Raw genomic sequence first — 27,305 nt, forward strand, 5'->3', positions numbered from 1 at the left:
ACTTTAGTGTTTTAGGGGATATGTTATGAGAATGTGAATTCTGCTCATAGTATAAGTTTGTCTGCTCAGCTAGGCCTACATACTGAAAGAAATCCTCACCAAACTTAAATCCTGCTACTTGTCCTATAGTTCGGTTCATTAGGCCATACCTTTATACCAGGAGCACCTTCAAAATTTTCTAGCTTAGATTCACTGTTGTCCATAACCCAGTTGTCAAGTAACACTACATTATTTACAATATTTACAATATTTAGAATATTTACACCCATAACATAGCCTAATTATCAGACTCGTTTTGCACCACGTCAGTTCCACACCTTGAAGATAAGGCTATATCCTCATCATAACTTGAAACATACCCGTTAGAAGATATTTCACCATCAAACTCTAAATATTCAGCATCACTTGGACATTCGGAGCCTGTATCAGCACATAATTCACAAATAATTTCATCCCTGTCTAAACACGTGCGATCCCCGGGTGCCGCCATCTTGCAGACTGTATGGCTCTTTAAACTTTGTAAACATGTTGTCAGGAAATGCAAAGGAAAGCTATGATAATAACAATAATCTAAAAGAAATCCGATTATTGGTTGGGTAGAACCATACATAAGAGTTCTATCACCCTTGACCTCCAAATAGTTCTGGTATACCTCAAAAGATAGCACTAAACTTCAGTCTGCTGCTAACACGAGATAACTCGGGACCGGTCCGCAACGCTCGGCCAGACAAACACGAGTTTTCTCGGAACCGGTCCGCTTTGTGTTAATGTAGTATACAAAATTAATTCTTACAGTTATCTCACGTTAAGCTATAACCTATATTTGAAATGTACCTGCTCTTGCTCTGCATTAGACTTGATAAGTGCAGTGACTTCGCCTACTTTCTGTTCCAATTCCTGTTCCAGTTCATGGCGAATTTGCTGGCGAAGTGCCTGCTCCAACTGCACCTAATAATCAAAGTACCATCATAATATAATTGCAAAACATATGTCTACTACCAAAGTAGATATTGTTTCAACACTTACAATTAAAAATCTACAGTACTTACAATATGTAATGCAGTCTCAGCACTTTTTGCCCCAAGCTCATCTACTGAACGTTCTATGAAGAGTGACTGCAACTTCTTTAGTTCTTCAGCATGTTTTTCCTCCAGTTCTTTTTTAAGGGCAGCCAAATGTTCTTGTTCTTGACACTGTAGGTGCTGAGTTACCTTCTCCACCTTTTCTTGCAACAGCTGTTCATAAAAGGCCTTCAAACGATTCAGCTCTGCAAGGTGTGATACATCCAATTCCTCACGGGCCTTCATATCGCCAGCTCCTCTTTCAAGCTCTAGGTCCAACGGAGTTTTACTTTCATCACTACAGTCCCTAGCTTTGGAATTCAGACCCTGTTACAAAAACAAGAAAAAATACACAATATATTTAGACACCTCTTTCACCAGCAAACAGGAAGAACTTATGTAATGATTCAATCATACATCGAGTCACAATTCAGAACTAAAATGCATAAAATGCACCACAGATGTTTCAAGATTCAGTAGCTTGCAAATGAATCCAAACACACATTTCTGAGATTAGTTATAACCAATGTTGGCAGAATCCTGCATTCCCCCTAAATACTGTACCTCCTTTCAAGCTAATTGCATTATAGGTGTACGGCGACATTACTGTTAATCTTAGTAGGCATACTAGGTGTTCTTTGTAACACAATAATTAGCTGAAGGTCTCCAGGTAAGATTGTATATATTTTCCGTATTTGTCGTTATTGTACTGCAAATTAATAATGGATACCACACTGCGAAAATGTTAAATTGTGACATTAGCTGAGCATAACTCTATGACACAAAGACAAATTGCTTCACCAATGTGGTGTTGAAATGGAAATGGCGTATGGCTCTTAGTGCTGGGAGTGTCAGGGGACATGTTCGGCTCGCCAGGTGCAGGTCTATTGATTTGACGCCCGTAGGCGACGTGGGCGATGTGATGAGGATGAAATGATGATGAAGACGACACATACGCCCAGCCCCCGTGCCAGTGAAATTAACCAATGATAGTTAAAAATTCCCGACCCTGCCAGGAATCGAACCCGGGACCCCTGTGACTAAAGGCCAGCAAGCTAACCATTTAGTCATGGAGCCGGACCGGAGTGGTGTTGGTGTGGCTACAGTAAGTTCAATTTTGAAGTGATACCAAGAAATCGGCTCCATTGTATCGCTGAAGAAAGGAAACTGTGATCAGAAATGCAAGACTACACCAAAAGAACACAGTTTACTCATCAGGAAGAGTAAAATAAACTCTAGGCTCTGAGCTGTTGACCTAAACCGAGATTTATGTCAGAGTGGCCAAAATGTTCACATTACAACAGTTCACTGTAGAGTGTTTAAGGCAGGAAGAAGAGCATGTTGACCACCACAAACAGCTTCTGATGGATGCTATGGGCAAAAAGCAATTGATATGGGCTGACCTACATAAAGACTGGACTGTATACAGTGGGAGATGGGAAGAAAGTCATATTTTCAGATTAAAATCATTCCAAAGTTTGTGGCCACCATGTTTCTTATGTACATAAGGAAACATCAGAGAAAATGCCACCGGCCCATATTCAATGAGGACCTAAACATTGTCTGAGAGAGATGTTCTGGGGATATTTTATCCACAAGGGGTCACGACGTTTAGTTCATTAATTTATTTATAATATCCCAATCCATTTATCATGGTCCAAGAGACATATAACTTGTCTGACACATCAACAGGCACTTACTCAGTAATGAGTCGTTGGAGACCGTGGGTTCTTTTTATCGGAACTCTTGGCAAACATCCCTGAACAGCCTCTGAAAGTTTGTCTTTGAGTTCGTCACTACAAATGTCAAGTACTACCAAAGTAGATATCGTTTCAACACTTACAATTTATAGTACTTACAATATGTAATGCAGTCTCAGCACTTTTTGCTCCAAGCAACAGCTGTTCATAAAAGGCCTTCAAACAATTCAGTTCTGCACGGTGCGTGACATCCAATTACTCACGGGCCGTTATATCGCCAGTTCCTCTTTCAAGCCCTAGGTCCAACGGAGTTTTACTTTCATCACTACAGTCCCTAGCTTTGGAATTCAAAGCCTGTATGATGAACAGTGACCAGTACATAGAAATCCTTCAAAGGAGGGTAGTGCCCTAGTTACAGAAACTCTCTCCATATGGTGAAACATTTTTCATTAAGATCTTGAACCATGCCACACATCCAAAAGAAAAAAAAAGGCAACAAATTCTTTGAAGACAAAAACACTGATGTGCTCCACAGGCCCAGCAAATCACCTGATATCAACTCCATCGAGAATTTATGGGGCATTTGTAAGAAGAGGCTGGAAAGACTGGCAAAAATTGAATAGATGAATGGAAGTGGGCATAATTTATCAACGTGTGTTTCTGGATTTAATGACAAAATGTGTCAATGCTGCACTGAAGAACAAAGGAGGTCAAATAAAATATTAAGTGTATATGACTCTGTAATTGCAAAAATGGACTTTCAGTACTTTTTACGACATATGTTATGAGAACACTTTTCTGTAACTTGTTTGGATTAATTTGCATTCTAGTGTATGTGCAAAGGCTGTATACATTTTCAAAATGTGTATAGTCTGCTCCTTTGTTGATTTTTTTGATCATTCATAACTTTCTCAACAATACACTTTTTTCTACTGTTCTCTTTCATTTGTTTATTTAATTATTTATTTAATTAAGGCATTCTTCATAAAGAGGTTACCACAGGGTCAAAGTATTATTACATTATACAACTTAGAACTACTAAATACAGTAGAAGTACGTTATCGAGAGGATTCATAACAGTGAAAAATTTACTCGCTATAGCAAATTGTCATATCTGATTTTTCGTAAAAGTCGGGGAAAAACCCACACACATTAAAATTGGTATGAAACGGCAATAATTTTTTACAAAACTTGTGTTTTCGTTGATAATATCCACACTATGGCTTACTCGTTTGTTATATTTTTCAAAATCCGATACTACGTGTAGGTGTACTGTATGTTTAATTTCCTTCTGAAAAAATTACAGTATCACTCCAGAGGTCTCTGTGGCAAATGTTTCTGTTTTCTTCGTTGAACAGAGTCACCTTACCTGACTTAACCGTACTACAGGTATCATTAAAACCTATTTCAAGTGAACGTGAAGAAATGGTAACATTCTAGCTACAAATTTACAAGGGAATAGCCTCTCAGAAATTTAACCAGACGCGAGAAAATATAAACTAACCTCTGAAATCAGGGATGTGCTCTGCCATATCTTGAGGTGTATCACATTCTTACTTAATTTCAGCATAGAGTATTAAAATTAAGCGATCGTTTAATTAGCCTTTATTTCTAATGAGTTAACAACTGCTATCAACCATGTTATTTACGTATTTGTGAGGTAAACATGTTCTCTTTTATTTCTGATTTTCTTTACGGAACAGCATTCGACGAGTGTTACTAATCGACTCCAACATCGTCTTCAAATTTCAACGAGAGAGTTCGCAAGTGCACATAGCGAGAAAACTATATCGAAGGTCGCATTTTGTGGCAAACGCTTCAGTTTTCTTATTCAAATAGCGTCAACTAACCTAAGTTAACCGCGCATGTACCATGAAAACATATCAAGCGCCAGTAAAAAAAGTGATGACCTTCTCACTATAAATTTACATGGGAATAGCCATACCTAAAATAAACCAGGCGCAAGAAAATATAATCTAATCTCTGAAATGAGTGATGTGCTGTGCCATATCTTGAGTTGTATTGCATTCTTACTTAATTTCAGTGCAGAGTATTAAGATTAAACAATAGTTTACTTAGCCTTTATTTCTAACGAGTTAACAACTGCTATCTACCATGCTATTTATGTATTTATTACGAAAACATGATCTCCTCATTCCTTGCTGATTTTCTTTATGGAACAACAGTTGATGGGTATTACTAATCGACTCCTACATCGGCTGATACAGATGTTGATTCCCATAGGGAATTTTTCCCAAATTAGTAAATTTAATTATAATGTCCAAAAGACCGAAGAAGGTGGAGAGGAACCATATTTGCCCCTACCCGGCTACAGCTGGATAAAGGGAAATGATTTGATGAATTATAATGTCCAACAACGGCCACGAATCTCAACCTGAGAGCTCACGAGTGCACATGGCAAGAAAACGATACCGTACCGAAGATGACTGATCACATTATGAGGCAAATGTTTCAGTTTTTTTATTCATACAGCATCACCTAACCTAACTTAACCGTACTATATGTATCATGAAAACATATTTCAAGCGCCAGTAGAGAAATGATAACTTTCTTGCTATAAATTTACATGATAATAGCCTTTCTGAAATTAAACAAGCGAGAAAAAATAAATTAACCACTGAAACCAATGATGCACTCTGCCATATTTTGAGGTGTGTCCCAATCTTGCTTAAACGCAGTATTTAGCATTTAAATGTTATCCAGAAATTAGGTTGAGGCAGATGTTGAGGAAAGTAGAAGAGAGGGAGGAGGGGAAGGAGAAGGTAGTAGTGTTTCACGTTGGTACCAACAACGTAAAGCAAGCTGAAATAAGTACCAACATCGTTGGAGATGTGTGGGATCTGGTAAATGCAGCACGGGTTAAGTTTAATAAAGCGGAGATTGTTATTAGTGGAATACTGTGTAGGAGGGATACTGACTGGAGGGTGATTGGGGATTTAAATGAGCCTATGGAGTGGGTATGTGGGAAACTGGGAGTGAAATTTCTAGATCCTAATGGGTGGGTAGGAGATAGGGATCTGCGCTCAGACGGCCTTCATTTAAACCGCAATGGTACGTATAAGTTAGGAAATTTGTTTGGAAGGGTAATAGGGAGGTACATTCAGGGAAACGGGATGGCCTAGGGAGTGGCGATAAGGGAACAGGGAACTGGAAATCAAGTAGGGATAACATAAAATTGTTAGTGTTGAACTGTAGAAGTATTGCAAAGAAAGGAATAGAATTAAGTACAGCAGAAGTCCTCTATAGCGAGTAAGGCATATAACAAGAACTCCGTTATAGCGATGACTTTGTTCTGCCCCTTCAAAATTCCTATATTAAACTGTGTATCTTCCTTCGGTTACAGCGAGAACCCTATCACTGACGCATCCGTTATTACGAGCGATTAAGCGCGCGCGATTTTTTCTGTTACCGATATTTATGCACCCCAGCGATGATATTGCATGCGATCGATTATTTTCGGCATCGTTTCCTCGCTATGTGCACTAGCGAGTTCTCTCGTTGACATTCGAAGGCGATGTCGGAGTTGATTAGTAATGCCCGTCGACAGCTGCTCTGTAAGACAATTAGAAATGAAAGAGAATGTATTTTCGTAATAAATGCGTAAATAACGTATCCGATAACGGTTGTTAACTCGTTAAAAATCAAGGCTGACTAAACAACCATTTAATTTTGAGGTTAAATACTGCAATTAAGTAAGAATGGGATACACCTCGAGATATGGCAGAGTGCTTAATTGATTTCAGAGGTTAGTTTATGTTTTGTCGCGTCTGGTTAAATAATGGAAAGGCTATTATGAAAATTTATAGCGAGGTTATCATTTCTCTACTGGCGCTTGAAGTGTGTTTTCATCATACGTATAGTACGGTTAAGTTAGGATACGTGACACTGTTTGAATAAGAAAACTGAAACGTTTGCAACAAAATGCGATCGATCATCTTTGGTACGGTATGGTTTTCTCACTATGTGCATTTGTGAGCTCTCTCGTTGGCATTCAAAGGCGGTGTTGAAGTTGATTAATAATACCCGTCGACCGCTGTTCTCTAAAGAAAATTCGAAATGAAAGACGATAACACGTTTTCGTAATAAATGCGTAAATAACGTAGCCGATAGCAGTTGTTAACTCGTTAAAAATACTGATGTAAATGATATCTAATTTTAATGTTATATACGGAAATAAGAAAGAATGCGATACACCTCAAGATATGGCAGAGTACATCACCGATTTCAGAGGATATTTCATCTTCTCGCGTCTAGTTAAATTTCGGAAATGCTATTTACATGTAAATTTTTCACGAGGAGGTTATTTCTCTACATGTGTTTCAAATATGTTTTCATGATACATATACGGTTAGGTTAGGTGACGCTGTTTGAAGAAGAAACCTGAGATGTTTGCCACAGAAATCCCTGGAGTAATACCGTATTTCTCCAAATCCAAGACTTTTCTTTCTCACAATCTCATGCGAAAACTCAAGGGTTGTTGCGTTCGCGGCCTAACAGAAAGTTAATGGATACCACTGGCAACTACTGCGGGAACCATCCTGCTTCTTTTCTCATGCGTTCAGAACTCCTTGACAATAAACGACCGCCTCTTTACTATACATCGCTAGCCGCGACAACCGGTTGTACAGTGCCTGGGTGTTTCGCAAATCTGCAGATGGCATCAAAACACGCGACCCTTCGAATTCTTAGAAGAGTTATAACGCTTCTATTGTACTTGACGCTTAGTAAAATTAAGTTTTATAGACAGCAGGAATATTTTCGTGATGGATAGTCGTATTGTAAAGATACGTGGAAACATATAGCTGGCAAATTTTCAACGGGTTCTAGTCGATATTATGATGCCAATTTTAAGTTCATGGTTATTAAACACTCGGAAATGTAGAATAATTGTGCAGCCGCAAGAAAATAAGGCATAGGCCTCATTAAAGCCAATATTTGGCGTTAGCGTGAAGACAAAAAATGCATTCAGTGGTTTGCAACAAGGACGCTTTAAAGGAGTCTAAGATGAAATTGTCAAATATGTGCACGAAAAACGCAAGGGCGGAATGGCCATACCGTGGCGCGATAAACTCGTTCGTTGACTTTCAACGTCCACGATTAGGCCTATACATCGCTACCTGCTGAATTTGGACGAACCCGGCAAGCGAGACGTGCGTGTAGCGATAGCCAGTTATATCTGACGCTGAGTAAAATTAAGAGTTTTATAGACAGTAAGAATAATTTCCTGATGGATCGTCGTATTGTAGATGCGTAAATAACTGGCCGACAGCAGTTGTTAACTCGTTAAAAATAAAGACGAAGTAAACGATATCTTAATTTTAATGTTTTATATACGGAAATTAAGTAAGAATGTGATACACCTCGAGATATGGCAGAGTACATCACTGATTTCAGAGGTTATTTCATATCTTCTCGCGTCTAGTTAAATTTCGGAAATGCTATTTACATGTAAATTTTTCGCGAGGTTATTTCTCTACATGCGTATTTTTTGAAGGAAAAAGTGGGGTTCATCTTGGACTTGGAGAATTCAAAATAGCCTAGGTATTGCCGGCAAATTTTCAACGTGTTCTCTATGGTATTATGATGCCAATGTTAAGTTAATGGTCCTTAAACCCGCGGAAATAAAGAATAATTGTGTAGCCGCAAAAAGAAGAAATACGGCATGAAGAAAGTCAAATGTTCGGCGTCTAAAAATAGTCTAAAAATGCGTAGGCTTACTGTACAACGAGGCATTCATATGATTTTACAAAGTTCTTTTTGAGCCTGATTTAAACTTTTTGAATAAAAAAGTGGGGTTCATCTTGGATTCGGAGAAATACGGTACTATATTTTTTTCAGAATGAAATTAAACGTAGGTACACTTTCACATAGTATCGGATTACGAAAAATAACAAACAAGTAAGCCGTAGTTTGGATATCATCTGCGGAAACGCAAGTTTTGAACTAAGTGATTGCTGTTTCGTACCGATCGTAATGTGCATGGGGGTTTTCCGACTTGTATACAAAAATCGGATATAGCGACAATCCGTTATAGCGAGTAAATTTTTCACTGTTATAAATTCTCGCTATAACGGACTTCTACTGTAATTTAATAGATATATATTTACCAGATATTGTAATAGAAGTTGAATCATGGCTGAGAAATGATATAATGGATGCAGAAATTTTCTCACGGCACAGGAGTGTGTATCGTAGAGATAGGATAGGAATGGTGGGAGGGGGAGTGTTCATTCTGGTGAAAGAAGAATTTGTAAGCTACGAAAAAGTTAAAGATGAGACACATGAAATTCTAGGTGTCAGGCTCATTTCTAAAGATAATAGGCAACTTGATATATTTGGAGTGTACAGATCGGGATAGGAAAGCAACAGATAGGGAATCTGCCACCTGGGCGACTGCCCTAAATGCAGATCAGTATTGATTGATTGAACAACTGCCATCGGACACATTTACGCATTTATTAAGAAAACACGTTCTCTTCTTTCATTTCCAGTTTTCTTTATGGTACAGCAGTCGACGGATATTACTAATCGACTCTGACATCGCCTTCGAATGTCGACGACAAGAGCTCGCTAGTGGACATAGCGAGGAAACGATAATGAAGATCACATGCAATATAATCGCCAGGGTGCATAAATATCGGTGGCAGAAAAAATCATGCTCGGTTAATCACACGTAATAACTGATGCATCAGTGATAGGGCTCTCATTATAACACACAATTTAATACACCGTTTAATACGAGGATTGGGAAAAAAGTCACGGCAACTAATTTTTTTTCTTGCAGGTATGTGAACGGATCACAAACGTATATGTGTCGTGTGGAAGTTCTGCAAGCATACTGTGTATGCAGAACAACAGATGGCTCTGTAATAGGTGGTAGTAGAACAGCGAGGCTGTGAAATCAGTCAGTTGGTGAGCGTCGTGTGAGATAGAAGTAACTTGTGTTAAGCAGCGCGCTTACATCAAAATAGCCATTCTTCAAGGGAAAAATGCAATGTAATGTCACAGTGAATTAATGGAAGCCCTTGGGAATAATGCCCTACCATACCGTACAGTAGCACAGTGCTAGTTGCTTTACGTCGCACTGACACAGATATGTCTCATCGCGACGATGGGACAGGAAGGGGCTAGGAGTGGGAAGGAAGCGGCCGTGACCTTAATTAAGGTACAGCCCCAGCATTTGCCTGGTGTGAAAATGCGAAACCACGGAAAACCACCTTCAGGGCTGCCGACAATGGGGCTCGAACCCACTATCTCCCGATTACTAGATACTGGCCGCACTTAAGCGACTGCGGTTATCGAGCTCGGTACCGACAGAATTTCAAAGTTGGGTGCACTATGCAATATGCTCCGACCACCTTGCACGCTGACAACAGGATGCCATCGATGAATTTTGGGCCAGGGAATACAAACAAGAACTGAAACGTCAGTCCGCGGAGTGGCGACATGCTGGATCACCAAGGAGGCAGAAGGTCTGTCAGAATCCTTCCCCAGTCAAATTGTAGGTCATCGTCGCGTATGACATCAGGAGTGTCATTGTTTGCCACTTTGTTCCACATGGCAGAACAATGACTGCACAGTACTACACCGACTTCCTGGTGCGACAGGTATGACATTGCGTTCGGGAGAAACGTCCGGATCTTGTGGACAGTGCAATAATCCTGCACGACAATGCAAAACCACATAGAGCAGAGTGTGTACGGCAGCTACTGAGACGTAGGGGATGGGAAGAATTGGAGCACCCACCGTACTCTCCCGACGTCTTGCCCTGTAACTTTGATCTCATTCAAAAGATTAAGGAACCACTACGTGGTAGGCGGTTTGCAACATGAGAGGACATTGCTAATGCTGTGCGCCAACAGGTGACCCGATTCACACATGGAGCAGCAGATGCTGAGGCAGATGGTATTCAGCGCCTCCCAAATCATTGGCAGCATGTGGTGTCAGTAGCAGGGGACTACTTTGAGGGTCTTAAGGCCCAGGTTTGTCATGTCAACTTTATGTGTACTGTCTTGTCATTCTTTTGCACCAGGAAGGCCATATTGCCCTGTATACTACCATAATAAATTAGTGTGTTACGATATTTCAGTGCTATCCATTGTCCACACATGTAGTTAAAACCTTGTCCTTTCATCTGTATATGTCATATTTTCAAACCGGACTGGTATCTTCAAGAAAAAACAAATAGTTGCCTTGACTTTTGCCCCAACCCTCGTATAGGAAATTTGAAGGGACTGACAAAAACCGACGTTATTACGGGGTTCCCGGTATATGCTGTACTCGCTACAGCTGACTTTTACTGTAAATAAATGTCAATGAATTTTCAGCAGAAAGTAGGAGAGCAAGGCAAAAATTATACTTGAAGACACAAATGTAATAATCAGAATTAATAGAAGTTCTTCCTGAAAATGGCTAGGAAGGCTTGTACTGCAGCAACAGCAAGCCCCTGACAACCTCCTTTTTGTTTCACAGTTTCATCAGTACTCACAGAGGGGCTACCTGAACAGACAGTCTGTTGCTTTCTTAGTTGGCCAGTATTCGATACCAGGTATTATTATTATTATTATTATTATTATTATTATTATTATTATTATTATTATTAATATTATTATTATGTCATAAAGAAACTGCACCAGAAATTCTATGGACATAAGAAGTTCATGGATTCAACCAAACTCAGCAGCAAGATATTGATATACTACGAGAAACTCCGTCCAAACTATGGATACACTGACAGAAGACCTAAAATAATTCTGACAATGTATATGTCACATTTTCCAACCAGACTGGTATCTTCAAGAAAAACAAATAGTTGCCATGACTTTTGCTCCAACCCTCGTATAGGAAATTTGGAGGGACTGACAAAAACTGACGTTATTATGGGGTAATAATGAGGATAACATCCTTTCAACTGGAACCATTTATAAGAGACTTTGGAATGGTGGAATTTTGACCTACAAAGGGTTTCTTTACTGTGCCAGTAAATTTATTGATACAGGTATCTTGCACTTCAACCCTCTTAAATGCTAACTGAATGAATTGAGATTTGATCTGCAATATCAATCATAGGTGGCAATTCCAAGTTTTTCCACTTCATCTAGACATCAAATAAGATTCTGATGATAATGATGATAGTGATTGCTGCTGTATTCTTTTCAGGGTCCTAAAATTATGATTATGGGTCAGATAAACCTAAAATCACTAACCTTCTGCTTTGCATCTATTGTCCATACCAGTTCTTCTTCAAATACTTCAGGCTTTCCTTCTATTTTGGCGTTTTGTTCACTAACTAGTCTGCTAGGAGGAATTTTCTTCAGTAGTGAATGTTCTCCATTTTGGACACCAAGACTTGCCAATTCATCTCTCCATTTAGCCTTCATATTCTCAACTTCCTTGATATGTTTTGCCTCAATATTCTGTATTTCTGCCAAGTGATTACTACTCAGCTCTTTCACAAGCCTTTCCATTTTTGATTCATACTCATTACGAACAGCCAATAATTCACCTTCATATTTCTTTTCCAGTTCTTGTTTTGCACTCTCCAGCTGATCACGGTACTCCATCAAACGTTTCTCGAAATCTGCCCTGTAATGATCTTCCAAGTCTCTGCAAAAATAAAACGGGAGGTTAATTTATATAAAACTCAAATCACAAATAATGGGAAACATTAACGTATTTAATGCATGTGATAAGTCTTTGTCCACAAGATAACAGAAAACAACATTCAAAACACAACTACACTACACTAGCAATGGCCGTTTCAATTCTAATGTTAATTTTATAATATGGACCAGGTATTCATCAGAGTATTTTCTTTTCTTACTTGTTCGAAGAACTGAAGGCTGTGCCTCTCCATTGTTCTGCATTAAGACATTGAATGTTTTCTGTGACATTTGTTCTGCCTGATAACTTTCAACATCTACCTAAGCCCTCATGTATAGTTGTGGTGAAGTGTTATCTAATAATATCACAAAACCTTTGTGGATCTTGCAACATTTACAAACAACAAGGACTTTTTTTTTTTTTTGAATGCTAAGCAAAAAAACTCATCCTACTTGCTGCCACTTAACAAAATTAATGAAAATGCATCTGAAGTCTCCTGTTGCATTGGTATTCATATTACTAGAAGTGGTAAGAAACACACTATAGCCAAGAACTTGATATATTCTTGTATTAATGAATCTGGAAGTACAAAGGTGCAAAGGTATAAAATGAAAGTGTGGACTATGGCTGAATTACCATGAGTAATGGGTACCAACGAAAACCAATTACTCTTACCCTCAAATTATATTGAATTTTTTAACCCATCATAATATGAACATCAGGCCATTGAGGCAATTTTCCAATTTGGAAATTACAATTCGATTGATGATAGAAGCAGGTGTAGGCTCCGATAACAACTTGGTTAAAAAACTGAAGAGAATGAAATCAAAGAGATGGGATGTACATAAGATGAAGAAAAGAGGAAGTGAGAGAACATTTCACTGAAGTACTGTATAATGAACAAGGACTAACCAAAAAGAAACATAGTAAAATAAAAAGGGAGAGTCCCAAAGAACATGATCAGTAAGGCTACTTGAAAAAGATCATAAGGAAGGTACGATCAAGTAAGAATCAGTACATAACTCGAAATGTACTAAACCTGACTAATGAATGGTGAAAAATGAATACAGTGTAAAAAGATTATAGGTAAATAAAAAATGTAGGTTACATAGCGCATTCCTATCTACGAAATCTCACTCTAATATTTGTCCCAAATAGAACATAATAATTGCTTTTACACAAATAAAGTCAAAAATCTGCGGTAAATTAAGAAATAGTACGAAATATTTTATTTGCAGAGAATGATATGGATACATACTTTACTACCTTACAACTATTTTTTTTCTGCTACATCGCAGCGCTTCCGTATGTGTTTTGTTTGTCTAACACTTTCATGTGTGATGTCTTTGCTCACTGAAGTTGTTGACATTAATTAGGTGTCATTTTCTTCATGTTGCACATTCGTTTTTTGCCCTAAATCACTCATTAAATGGTATATTTATTGGTCCAGGGATCATGCTATTTTGCTGTTTGAACTTCCTGCACTAGTCATATGGACAAAGATAATGGGAATTCACAGACATAGCACTCCTATTCGTCGGTGCTAGCCCTGGACCTCAAGAAAAAAACAAAAGATGACACGAGCAGCGGAATACAACATAAGGGAGTCCTGTCTACAACCCGTCAGTACGTATAAATATTTCTCAAGATAGTTATCTAGTAACGACGGTATTTCTTAATTTACCGCAGATTTTTCACTTTGTGGAAAAGGAATTATGTTCCATTTGAGAGAAATATTACAGTGACGTTTCATAAATAGGTATGCACTACATAACCAAAAATGTAAATCAAGTGCAAGGGAGCTGAGGAAGAATCGTCTCCTTCTCCTCCTCCTACCTAGCATTGCCCTGCAACTGCAGCGTCCGCTCTTCGAATCATTAAACTCCATTTTAGATGGTCATGGAAGAATGGCAGAAGAAAAACTGCACGGTCATTGATGATTGCATGGTTCTAGGAAAGGTATATGCTGCATATAGCAAAATCGAAGAAACTTCATCAGAAAAGTGAAATAGGTGCATGAATATTAGGAAAAGAGATGGGGAAGACCACTTCTAGGAGGAGGAGGAAGAAGAATAATATGATGATGATGATGATGATGATGATGATAAGAACATATTCAGCAACTTTGACAAGGTGAAGAAGTAGATGATAATGTAATGAAAGACAAGAGGCCATCAATGTTTAGGGAGATCCAATGTAGAGGTTAAAAGTACCATCTGATTTAGAAAAGAATTATCACTAAACCTAAGAAAGCAGATGTAGGCAAGTGTGTGCACCATTACTTTGGTATCTGTATGTCAAGGAACACTATCTGTCAGGTTGCTTTAAAAAAGATCCTAAGGAAGGCAAGACCAACATAAACCATTTACAGAGAAATGGAACAACTAGTTGAAGCTAAATTGGGGGGAAAAATATAAAATAATAATACTGATTCAACATCTGATCTCAAGACTAGATAAACAATGGCAAGTCTACATATACGAAAGGTTATGTACAACCTGTAGATGACCATAAATTTTGTTTTGGCTTCTGATGTATAGAGTACAGATTGTTAATAAGTTAACAATTTATAACAAATCTGGGCATGAATATGTAGTGCCTTGCAGTGGACTTTACAGTATTTCTTAGTCTTCTACAGGCATTTTATCCATTCTGACTACTACTGGCACCTTCACACACAGACACAGTGTGTCTCACTACAAACCTACTGTGTATAATTAATTTACTCTATGAAAATTGCACACTTACAGACATGCTGAAAGATAATTTTTGACAGAAGCACATGGTACAAATAAACACAGTGTCTCTGAAGGATTCCAGCTGGAATAAGCACAATACTCAAATGACAAATACACTGCACGATTCTTCCAGCAACAAAGCCATACTCTAAAAATAGAGGTGGTTATAAATAGAACCTTTCCTTGAGGTACATGCTATAGCTTGACAGCTTATACCAGTACAGCCCTTATTATGTCTGAAAAGTGGTCCTAAAATAAGAAACTACAATCAACAGATTCCAAAGTCTACCCGTCAGTAATTGCTTGTTGCTCCTTTTCAACAACATAGATAAACTGCTTGTATGTGAAGTATGATAACATCTGTTTTCATGATGAGTGTCAATAAAACTTGTAACAAGACTATGGAAGTTGATTGACATAAAATATTATCCATGCCTTTGCCTCTAGTGGGAGAAGAAAATTGGAGGGAAAACCACACTGAAGATATCTGCCAAATGTTATCATTGCCTGAAATATATCTTTACCCAACTACCTATCATAGAGGGTTTGTCAATAATTTTAAATTGTTCTCATTCACAATACACCACTAACTTGAAACTTTAACATAAGACTAACTTCCAAATGTTTATTCTTAAAAATTCTGTAAGAAAGTAAGAGTGTACGTAAATTGAAAAAATATAACTGTGGTGTGATGAATATTATCAAAATCAAAATTAACTTATGAAAACATGGGATCTTTTTTTTTGCTAGGGGCTTTACGTTGCACTGACAAAGATAGGTCTTATGGCGACGATGGGATAGGAAAGGCCTAGGAGTTGGAAGGAAGCGACCGTGGCCTTAATTAAGGTACAGCCCCAGCATTTGCCTGGTGTGAAAATGGGAAACCACAGAAAAAAACATGGGATCCTAAACTGTGATATTATTTAGTATACTTTGGCAGTGAGTATAGAAAGTAATTCTACAGAGTAACAATTACAGCATTTCTTGAATTTTAAGAGCAAAATTCTTATTCAAGCTTTTCGGAAATGAAGATTATGTGTGCTACTCAAAAAAGCAAATTATTGTACAAAAAAACAAATGTCCAGCAAAGTTTTGCTGACCTTTTGAAAGTTGTAAATGTTGGAGATAGAGTTTTAGACAGTTAATTGAATAGATATAAAGTTCCAAAATGTCCAGCAACTTGCATAACCCTCTGCAAATACTTAATAAAATATCTAAGAAAGGTTTCCAGTTCTTCAAGCGAATAATTCAAATCAACACAAAGGAAAAATTAATTTTTATATTTCAATGAGGTACATGAAAGCTTTTGTTCAAAATTATATACAACTTAGAGGCTAGGTTTAATTTTCATGAGAGCTATAAAAACTGATAATGGTAATTGGCACAAAAACGACATTGAAATTATGTGCTGATCCACTCCTCCACCAAGGAATCCTGAGGCAAGGCTGCCAACATGCAGCGATACTCCCAGCATGAGCCACAGGTATGAGGATTTCAGATAGCAGTAACTCCCAACTTCACATTCACCTCACTGCTTGCTCTCAGCTTCTACTTGCTACCTCACTTGCCAAAACTGCACACCTTATTGCCATTCTAAAGGTAGTCCTCAGATCGAATCCCACCTCCTCATACAAAGAAAACTTGGTATAGTTTCCCCAGATGTTTTGAATCCAGAATTGCAGTGACTCTGGATATACAGAAAGTCAAAAAGTACAAATAATCACTATCCCTCTCCTATGCCCTGTCCCTCTTTCTTAATACTGGTTCTCACAGATTTTCACTACTTTTCAATGTTCTGAGATGGATTTCAGAATCGTCAAGTTGCACAAACAGACTGGTGGACGCATCCCTTCCCTCAGAGATAGCTACATGCCTTCCATCCACATGCAGATACTTTCGTACAATGAAGTAAAAGACAGACGTGCAATAAAGAAATGACTGAAATCAACAGAAAGCAAAAAAACAAAGATGAAGCAGAGAGAACATAAAGCAACAAACTTTTACAAAAACTAAAATTTAGGCAAAAATCACACTGAAAAATTTCTACACTCCCTCACACACACCCATACTTTAATGACCGTTGGAAAAATCAACAAAATATAGCCAATCAGGAGACACAAAGAGGGAAAAATCAATACCTAATTAGCACACACGAGTTTAATAGCAAGAAATCTGTTTGTTTCAAAGAAGATATCATACAATTTGTTTTACATTATACCGACACATATAGGTCTTATGGTGACGATAGGATGGAAAAGGCCCAGGAGTGGGAGGGAAGCAGCTGTGGCCTTAAAAGGTGGGTTCCCATTTTCACACCAAGCAAATTCTGGGGCTGTACCTTAATTAAGGCCTCGGCAATTTCGTTCCCACTCCTAGCCCTTTCCTAGCCATTGTCACTGTAAGACCTATCTGTGTTGATGTGACGAAAAGTAACTTGTAAAAAAGAACAACAACAAAAAAAGACAATCTCTAAAATGTTAAATCCGTTCCCACCTTTGGCACGATGACCTCACATGCATTCTTAGCGACAATTACTTTCCTTCAGAATTCTTTCCACTTCCCCCCCTTATATTATGCCCATAAAGTTTTCTAATAAAAAAGTTATGAGTGTACCATACATTATACACACATTCTGTGTTGCATAAACGCAATAGAATGTTTACATTTCTCTATAAAATTACAGTTACATGTTTCGGTTAAACAGAATTTCAGTTGACAGAGGCTCTGTAAATATAAATTTTACTTTATATATTATAAATATTGATACTGTTTGTAAACTGACCTTGTTTAAAGTCTGAAGTGCCTATTTTACATATTTTCCCTGCCTTTTTCTTGCTATTTTGACAACTTTGAGTGCCTAAACATCTGGACTCTAATAATAAGCATTAATGTCACTGCAGGACCTAACTAAACTCCTACCCAACCCTACCATTAACAGTACTTTCGGTAAACCAGAATCTAACCAGTCACGAACAGCAATCATCAGAAGTCACTGAAGGGGCATACAATACGGGGTATAATGACTCACAGTAACGTTCGTCCACTATATATGTTACATTGGCAGCCATGTAAAATCAATGGTCATCAGCATGCCAGGCAGAGAACAGCACAGTGAGGAGAAAGTGAGGGAAGATGGTGCGAGGTCAATATTATTACAATGATAACTACAGTACTTACTTTTTACTTAATCAATATACAGAATGAATTACACAGAAAGGAAACCTAAGTTGAAAAAAGAAAAACCACCCCTCTCTCACATATGAATGGGTGTGTGGAGCATTTCCATCAGTGACAATGATAAACTTTTGACAGAAGTAATGTCTATACTGTCCCTCATCACACTGATGAGGTCCCATCAAAAAAATGTTTTCATTTGTGAAGTTCAATTCTACAGTATTTTCTTTATGACCTTAGTTTAGTATGTACTTCCCTTTTCTCCCCCCTACATTTCTTTCAATCTGAAATTTCTCTACTCCCAGGTTATTTTAAAAATTCAGAGCTTTAAAACCAGTTAATAAATATAAAGAAGCATATAAACTCACTTGTAGCTTGGCTCAACAGTATATGAATCACAGATGTGTGTGATAGTTGAGATACGAGGTCCGATGTCACCACTGCCATAATATATATCTGCTCCAAGTTCATTGTCAGAACCACAGCTGCTGCTAGAAAGTCGTCGACTATGTTGGCTGACAATTTCTTCAGAATAACTGTAAGAAAATACTTGTTTTCTACAATAATTTAATATGAAATATGTTCTTACAAGAATAAATTAACATATTAACTCGATCAAGTAAGAAAACAATGTGTACCATTAATGAGTTGAAGAAATTTAGGGGCAATTTCCAAATACCCAAACAGTGGAATTTCCAGGAGAGTGTAATAGTCATATGACAAAACGAATTGAGTTCATATGGAGTTTTAAAGGGGAGTGGAAGAATTGGAACTTGGCTTTGGTGATTACTGTACACAGATGGTACATGAAGAGGATAGAACTCGAGTGCTTTCTGCAATTCAAAGGGCACTAGAATCTATAAAAGAGGCCAGAAAATGCAGGAAATGGCTTAGGTTAGAGGGGGAAGGAAGACAATGTCAACAAGAGGGGATTGAGAGTTTTGATGCCTTTTCCTCCCATTGGTAAGTTTAAACCTCATTCTCCGAAACTTTAATTTTTACTTTTGTTTTCCTTCATAACTCAAACATTTTTTTAGGTATCTTGATGAAATTTTGTATGCATATGTAGTTTTTGCTTCTTAACAATGTGAACTAGAACCATTGCAGTAACTTTTGTTTTTGGTATTTTTTGGAGAGAAAATACTTTAAGAAAATGCCAAAAATTAAACTACTCCTTTAAAAAAGGGAGAAAAAAATATTATTACAAAGGATAACCACAAGATCTTTAGTTCACATTGTTAACACAAGCACTGTAAACATTCTAAAACAATAATATTCCAGGAATATGAAAATTTGTAGAAATTATCAAGGAAAAGTGTAATGAATGCATAAATTAGTCCAAAATTCTGAAAATTAATTTTTATTAACATGGGACAGTTAATTACAAATGTTTAAACGGAATACTAAAGAAGAGGGACGGTACTATGAGTGTGTGAAATTTCATTTCAACAGAACATAGTGTTACTGAGAAAAGGTTAAATATTGTAGATTTTTATACTTGTAAAGGTGTACCTCCCCACTTAAGGGAAAATGGACATAAACAGGTGAACATTCTTGGTTGTTTGTGAGGGAATCAAATGCAGTTAGTGACAAAATTGTGGGAGAGTGGATCAATGGATGACTGCGAAGCTAACCAACAAATATGAGCCCAGGAACCTTTTTAACTTAGACGAAACTGGACTGATTTTTAGTGTGTTGACCAGCAAGACTTTGGCATTCAAAGGAGATAAATGCTACGGTGGGAAACACAGCAAAATGGGGCTTACCATGCCGGTGGGAGCCAATGCTGATGGCTCTGAGAAGTTCCAACGCTTTGTGATAGGAAACTCTAAAAAACCTTGTTGCTTCAAGCATGTGCGATCATTACCAACTGCCTATGATGCCAACTGTAAAACTTGGATGGCCTCAGATTTTTTTTTTTTTTACAAAAGTTGGCTGCTCTGGATGCAAAAATGGGTGTGCAATATAGAAAGATAATCATCAACCATAGACCTGCACATCCCATGGATGTTTGAGAAACGTGCAGTTAGAATTTGTGCTTGGTAACTAAACAATCAAGCTGCAGCCTATTAATTTAGCAATTATACATTCCTTTAAGTCATTTTATAGGAAGAGCCTGGTACAGAGAATTTTATTTCTTATTTATGCTGGAAAGAATCCATCATTTTAAAGTGTTAATCCTAGATGCATTTAACTTTATTGTGAAGATTTAAAAGGCTTTGAAGCAGAGTAATATCTCAAATTATTTCTTGAAAGTAGATTCTTTAAGAATCATCCCAAGTCTCAGCTGGCAGTGGAGGAAGAAGAAGTAGAAGAAGAAGGCAAGCTCCCTGATGTATCGAGAATGTTGCGGTCAAACTGCACTATTCAACACTTTCTTTGAGTGGATGATGCTGTGATGACTGCAAAGGAAAGAAGCGCGTGTAGGAGTTGGTTGTGGAATGAACTTCAGCCGAGTCCCCCATCAGTGGCAATGAAGATGAGCATAGTGAAGTGATGCCTACCAGTGCTGAGGCAAGTGCAGCAGTGGACTTTTTATGTAGATATCTGTCATATGTAGAGGGGGTGAAAATAATTTTCATAACCTGTATGAACAAACAGAGGACGTCAGAAATAAGTGTAAACTGAGATTGATTCTGGACTACTTTGGTAGGAAGCAGTGATTGTGTGGTCTTCCATTTGAAATAAGCATTTTTTTTAAATGTTGTAAATAAGCAGGATAACCGTAATTAAAATGTTCCATCCAGAGAAAGAAAATTTATTGCATTTGAAATAATTCTGTAACTATTCTAAGAGAGATAACCAGATTAAAATAATATATCACACAATATTTTAACTACCTACTAATACCCTTCTCCTGGTCAGTGGTGGGCAGAATTACAAGGGCTGTGTAGTATTGTAATGGTTATAGCTTCCGCTATGCCAACTTGCTACGGGCCCGGCTCGCCACTGTATTCGGCCCACCCCCTTACGCTTCAACCGCGCCAATCACTACCAGCATGTAAGTGCTAGGCCAGCCCCACTCGCTTCCACCCGCGGTCCCGTAGCAAAAGACTATGGACATGCCTGGAAGATAAATCTGGAGTCTTCCATTTTGCGAGGTTCCTGGATCCATCGAGCATCCAGACTATTCTAGAAGGGCCAGCACATGTATATAAGAGAGGAACGACCTGCCTGCAGTTAGTGAGAGTGAGTGAGAGCGAGATTGAGTTCGTGAAGAGCGCAGTCAGTGATAGCCTGGGCTGAGATGTCAGCCTGACGGAGTATCTGACTGTTGGAGCCAAGGACTCGTTCCTGTTTCCCTGATGTCGTGTGTGTGAGTCCCTTGAGGCCGGCTGCTGGAGAAGAACCTTGGATGTTCTGGAACAGCATGAAGGAAACACTGGGTGCCAACGTTTGCAGACTGCGAACGGGGTTCGACGAACTGAGTGCAGCGGATACTATCCCGACCTGCGAGAATGACATGTAGGCTGTGGACTGTGACAGCGATAACGAGTGTGACTGAGTGGCTGAGTGAGTGTAGTGTAAATAATCGATGACTCTGTGTGTGTGTGTGTGTGTGTGTCATTGTAGATAGAACATGAGAAACTAAGAGAGGGAGAGAGAGAGAGAGAGAGCGCGAACCATGTAAGTGTACTTGTGTAACTTGTAAGCTCGGCAATCGTGTGTGTGTGCGTAAATGTGTAATTGTAGTGCTTAGTAAATAAATCTTAGAAATAGGACGCTATCAGGTTCTGTACTCATTTATTTACTTATTTACCCCGCCAACACGGTACAGTATCAACAGTTAATTTATATTAGACTTAATTTGGGGTAAGTAATAAGATTGAAATACTATATAAATTAACAATCTGCATTTGTGTTACATTTCCCTCTTCTTTTTCAGAGCATCTTTACATTATTTTAAGTTGTTTCCCATGATTTACACTTTTTCCCTGTTTACACCATATTCTTTGGGTCCCTTAAAAAGAAGTGTAAAAAAGGGGTAATACTGTACTTACTGTTTCTCGACTTCTGCTACCTTCTGTTCAAAATACTGTCGAAGTTCTTCCATTTCTTTGGCATGTTTTCTCTCCAGCTCTTTAACAAGTTCCTTCATTTTCTCCACTTCAGTAGTGTGGTCACTGGACAATAGCTTCACAGCCAACCTAAGGAAAGGTATTCTAATAAATTAAATGTCACTTGCTCATATTACCAAAGAGATTTCTTGGCTAGTAAATACACAGATGAATTACATAAGTTCATTAGCTAAGTTGATATTGGACTAACATATGTTAAAGAGTAAAAGTAAGACAAGAAATATTATATTACAAAGGACAGAGTTCGACTGCGGTATGATTATGAGGTGCCCACATGTTTGGGCATTCTGTCAGGGAGATTTCACAGGAGTTACATGTGCCCAGGTCCACTGTTAGTGAAGTTACTGTGGAAACAGGAAGGACACTGAACTCCATCATCACAACTTTAATATATTTTATAGCATTTATGTTTTTTATAGGTTGCATTTTATCAGGTGATTTTGGTAATTTAAGTTATTGTTTTGGGAGTGATGTTTTATCTTATGGACTCATTTTATTAAGATTTTGAATTTGTGCGTTGATGATTACGGCGAGAGAGTCAGTTTATCGAATTAAATTTTATAATCAATTATTTCAAATTTACGTAGGCCAAAGAAATGAACTTATAGGGACTGTCAAACTTCTAAAGTGTACTGTATGAACCAATCATCAGACATCTTAGTCAACTACTGCAGAGGATTTCTGTTGCATGTCAGTGACAGAATGATCCATCATGAGGCAACAGAGCTTGGTTTCTGAGGTTGTGCTCCTGCCAAGAAGCCACTTATCACTTGAATGAATGACGGCACCTAGAGTAGTGCACACAACGCTATCATTGGTCTGAGGAGCAGCAGAAAGTTTTATGGAGTGATGACTCACGGTATAGGCTATGGCACTCAGATGGATGTTGGTAGACCTGATGGATGCCTAGCATACGGTATTACCTAATGTGTAGTGGTGATTGTGAAGTTCAATGGGTGTAGTGTGATGGTTGGGGCTGATATTCCTGGTTTGGGCTCGGACAATTAGTTCTGGTCGATGGCATTTATGGGATTTATGCTCTCCATCCCAACTGTATCTGTTACTTCTGTGGCTAAGTTGTAGGTGAAATAGGTGTTCTTTATAATGAGAATGTTCCTCGTGTAGGAATCTGAGGGGCTCGTACCTTCAGAGTTCTTGTTCCCTAAACCGATGTATCATTAATTTAATTTATTATCATACACATATTAAATACAAGAATAACATACTTTTGGGTTTGATTTTCTGCAGCACTGTAGCAACAGTTTCAAATCGGACCTTTTCTGTATCAGCATGGTAATGCTCCAAGCAAAGAACACAGCATCGTGGTTCAAAAAAAATCAGGTGGATTTGCTGGACTAGCCTACTCAAAGACCTGATCTGAACATCCAACATCTATGGAATGAACTAGAGAGTCGGTTGCATGCCAGATCAATTTGCTCAACAACCCGGCAATGAATATTCACCATGCTTCAGGGAAAATGGAAACAAATTCCACCTTCAGAGGATCAGAACTTAGTGGAAAGCCTTCCGTGAAGATTAAACACTGTAACAGTAGCAAAAGGAGGCCCAATATGTTATTAGTTATATGGCCGACAATTTTGGAATGAAGAGGAAGGGGTGTTTGGAGACTTTTGGCCGAATAGTGTATTTAACTGCGTTTTCTGATGTTATCTTGATTATTTCCATTGCCACTTTGACTCTTTCTTTTCGTGCCATATTTCAATTTTTGATAGCTTTTTAGACAGTTTTATTCCACCCATGGGGCTCCTTCTGCCTTTGACTTTCACCTACAACATTAGTGACTAAACTCACCAGAACTTTCTTGAAAGTTGTCCCATCCTTCTTAAGCTTTTCCTATTTTGCTTTTGGAGATTTGGTTATAGATTTTCTGCTGGAATTATATCCTCTTTTCAGAATTTCCTAGTTCACAAACCTTTATCTTTGGCCTAAGTTTATCACTCACTTTTTTTTCATTTTTAATGCCCCTGATGGTAGCAAACAGTAGCCTTAGATCACCATCCAAGTATTCATCTGGCAACACTTTTAAAATCTGAAATAAGACATCCTGCCTCTACATCTAATGTTATGCAGTCCACGAGGGATTTATGCTCTCCATCCCAACAGTATCTTTTAGTTCTGTGGCTAAGTTGTTGGTGAAATAGGTGTTCTTTAAAATGAGACCGTTCCTCACGTAGGAATCCGAGGGGCTTGTACCTTCAGAGTTCTTGTTCCCAAAGTATAATTTTTTTAATTTTTATTTTTATTTTTATTTTTTTTTGCTAGGGGCTTTACGTCGCACCGACACAGATAGATCTTATGGCGACGATGGGATGGGGAAGGCCTAGAAGTTGGAAGGAAGCGGCCGTGGCCTTAATTAAGGTACAGCCCCAGCATTTGCCTGGTGTGAAAATGGGAAACCACGGAAAACAATTTTCAGGGCTGCCGATAGTGGAATTCAAACCTACTATCTCCCGGATGCAAGCTCACAGCCGCACGCCTCTACGCTCACGGCCAACTCGCCCGGTAAAGTATCATTAATGTAATTTATTATCATACACATATTAAATACAAGAATAACATTGTTTTGGGTTTGATTTTCTGCAGAAAAGATCAGCATTTTCATGTTCACGATTACTTGAAAATAAAACATTTGCTTTCAAACTATTTTAAATAACAACTATGTTATCTCCCAATAAATACTGTTATGGTTTTCGGAGACATCAAAGTGCAGGAATTTTGACCCGCAGGAGTTTTTAAATGTGTTATTAAATCTACCAACACAAGGCTGATGTATTTGAGCACCCTCAAATACCACCGAACTGAGCCAGGATTGATCATGCCAAGTTGGGCTCAAAAGGCCAGTGCTTTACTATCTGAGCTACTCAGCCCAGCAAACTATTTTAATAAGAATAAAGAATTATGACTCCAGTCGCAAACTTTCTTATATACTTTTCTTTATAATAAAATGTATCTGATTTAATTATATCTACTAAAATGATGATATTGATTTAGTGGTTGACTACTCACTGTTACCACTTGATTCATCCCCCACTCTTGCTGCACATAGGCCCTTTGAAGTACAGGCCCATGCTGGCGAATAACTCCAGCCCGCATGATAGAGCACCAAGTTGATAGCTTCTGGATTATCTTATCATTTAATTGTTGTATATTTTTTATTATTTTCCCTTACATCCATCAACATGTTGCTCAGCTACTTTTGTTTTTAATTATATATTAATAAATTACAATACAACAGACATACACATAAAAGAGAACATGAATATATGACTGACCTGTGCTTGTCACGTTCTCCAGCTAACTGCTCCACCTGAGTCTGAAGTCCAGCAAGAGAGGCAGTCTGTTGGATCTCCTTTATTCTATCCACAATGCGACTATGTACAGCATCCAGATGTGCTTCGATATGCAACATAGCTTCCTCATATGCTGCAAGTTTTCTCTGCTGCAGCTCTAAAATTACAAAATAACTGTAAATAAACAAAACTAGACTTATACCTCAATAAGAGTCGTGATGGGACTAGTCTTCTAACAAGAAACTAGATGCTCAAGAAAAGGTAGACAAAAAAAAAAAGTGTACCATAGGTAGAACAGCAAATAGGTAGTTGGACCAGATTAAATGCCTCCCCAGAATACCTCTAAGATTTATATTAGAGAAGCAGAAGATTGGCTGAAATGGAGAGCCATAGTCATAAGATGCCACTAAATCATAGGAACACAATTCCTCACCTAAGAGGATAAGTCACAAGAAGAGCATAAGGAATTAATATACCATTAATAATAATAATAATAATAATCGTATGGCCTCAGCTACCGTTTGCAGACATTTCGATTTGACGCCATCTGGCTGTCTGCTCGTCAATTTCGACGTTCCGGTTTACTCTGTCTGCCATCTAGCGGACCTAGAGTAAACCGGATCTCTCTTGGGCGTCTATGGCTGAGATTTAATTAATTTTGTCGGGTAAATACCAAATGTATCACCAGAGATCTTTTACATGCCGACATCGTACGACATGGAGTGTCGAATGGACTTTTTTCCGCCCTTCAAAAATCCGACTACCTCTGCCGGGTTTGAACCCGCTATCTTGGGATCCGGAGGCCGACACTCTACCACGGACCCACAGAGGCAGCTAATATACCATTAATAGTATATTTACATAAGTAATCTTCCTCACAAAATGGAAGAGGGAGAGAAAATTACGCAAACTAAATTTTGAATTTAAATTAAAAAATTAAAAGTACAGAAACTAGTTCAAATAATTGTGATACATAAAATATACACTGCCTGACAAAAAAAAGTGAAGCACCCAGAAGAAAAGGTCGGATGTCAACGTACCCTCGTATACGTACACATCATCGGTGGGTATGTACATTATTGGAGTTTCAATTCTCTGTGACAGGTAGAATGGTCATCAGAGTGCATTGGTGTTATTACCAAACCTGGTAGGGTATATAAGGGGCATGATCAGCATCAGATGTTGAGTGATCACTGTGAAGGACACGGAAATGCCGCGTACTTGTGTGAGATAGTATTATCAGCACCTGACAAGAGTTTACAAGGGGCTTCATTGTGGGTCTCCATTTGGCCGACTGGTCGAATCGTGCAATATCCAGATCTGTGGGGCATTCAGATGTGACAGTGGTCTGATTTTGGATTGCATGGGAAGATGAGAGCAGGCATACTTGTCGTAAAGGTTCCGGTCGACCACGTCTGACCACCGCAAGGAAGGATCGCCGTATTATGCACCAAGCACATCAAAACACCTTCACATCTGCGCCTGCTATCTGAGAACAAGTAATGAACTCCTTGTAAAGAACTACTAAGAGATCTGAACAAACCTAGGATTAACTGAATCTATGGAGGAAAGACTAAGGTCATCCAGACTTAAACTGTTTGGGCACATTAAAGGAATG

The 27,305-nt window shown here is 38.3% G+C and overlaps 1 protein-coding gene across 2 annotated transcripts in view; it reads right to left on the reverse strand.

The window, feature by feature from the left end:
- Positions 1-27,305, reverse strand: part of LOC136857675 (golgin subfamily A member 4) — a 443,088-nt gene that overhangs the window by 380,670 nt on the left and 35,113 nt on the right. For both annotated transcript variants that reach the window (XM_067136518.2, XM_067136517.2), the window contains exons 5-10: positions 25,670-25,844; positions 22,299-22,445; positions 18,666-18,833; positions 11,989-12,388; positions 1,050-1,388; positions 835-948 (exon numbers count right to left, since the gene is read on the reverse strand). In XM_067136518.2, the coding sequence (XP_066992619.2) occupies positions 835-948; positions 1,050-1,388; positions 11,989-12,388; positions 18,666-18,833; positions 22,299-22,445; positions 25,670-25,844 (1,343 nt within the window). The remainder of the gene's footprint in view (positions 1-834; positions 949-1,049; positions 1,389-11,988; positions 12,389-18,665; positions 18,834-22,298; positions 22,446-25,669; positions 25,845-27,305) is intronic.

The sequence above is a fragment of the Anabrus simplex genome, chromosome 1 (assembly GCF_040414725.1).
Source record: "Anabrus simplex isolate iqAnaSimp1 chromosome 1, ASM4041472v1, whole genome shotgun sequence".
NCBI lineage: Eukaryota > Metazoa > Arthropoda > Insecta > Orthoptera > Tettigoniidae > Anabrus > Anabrus simplex.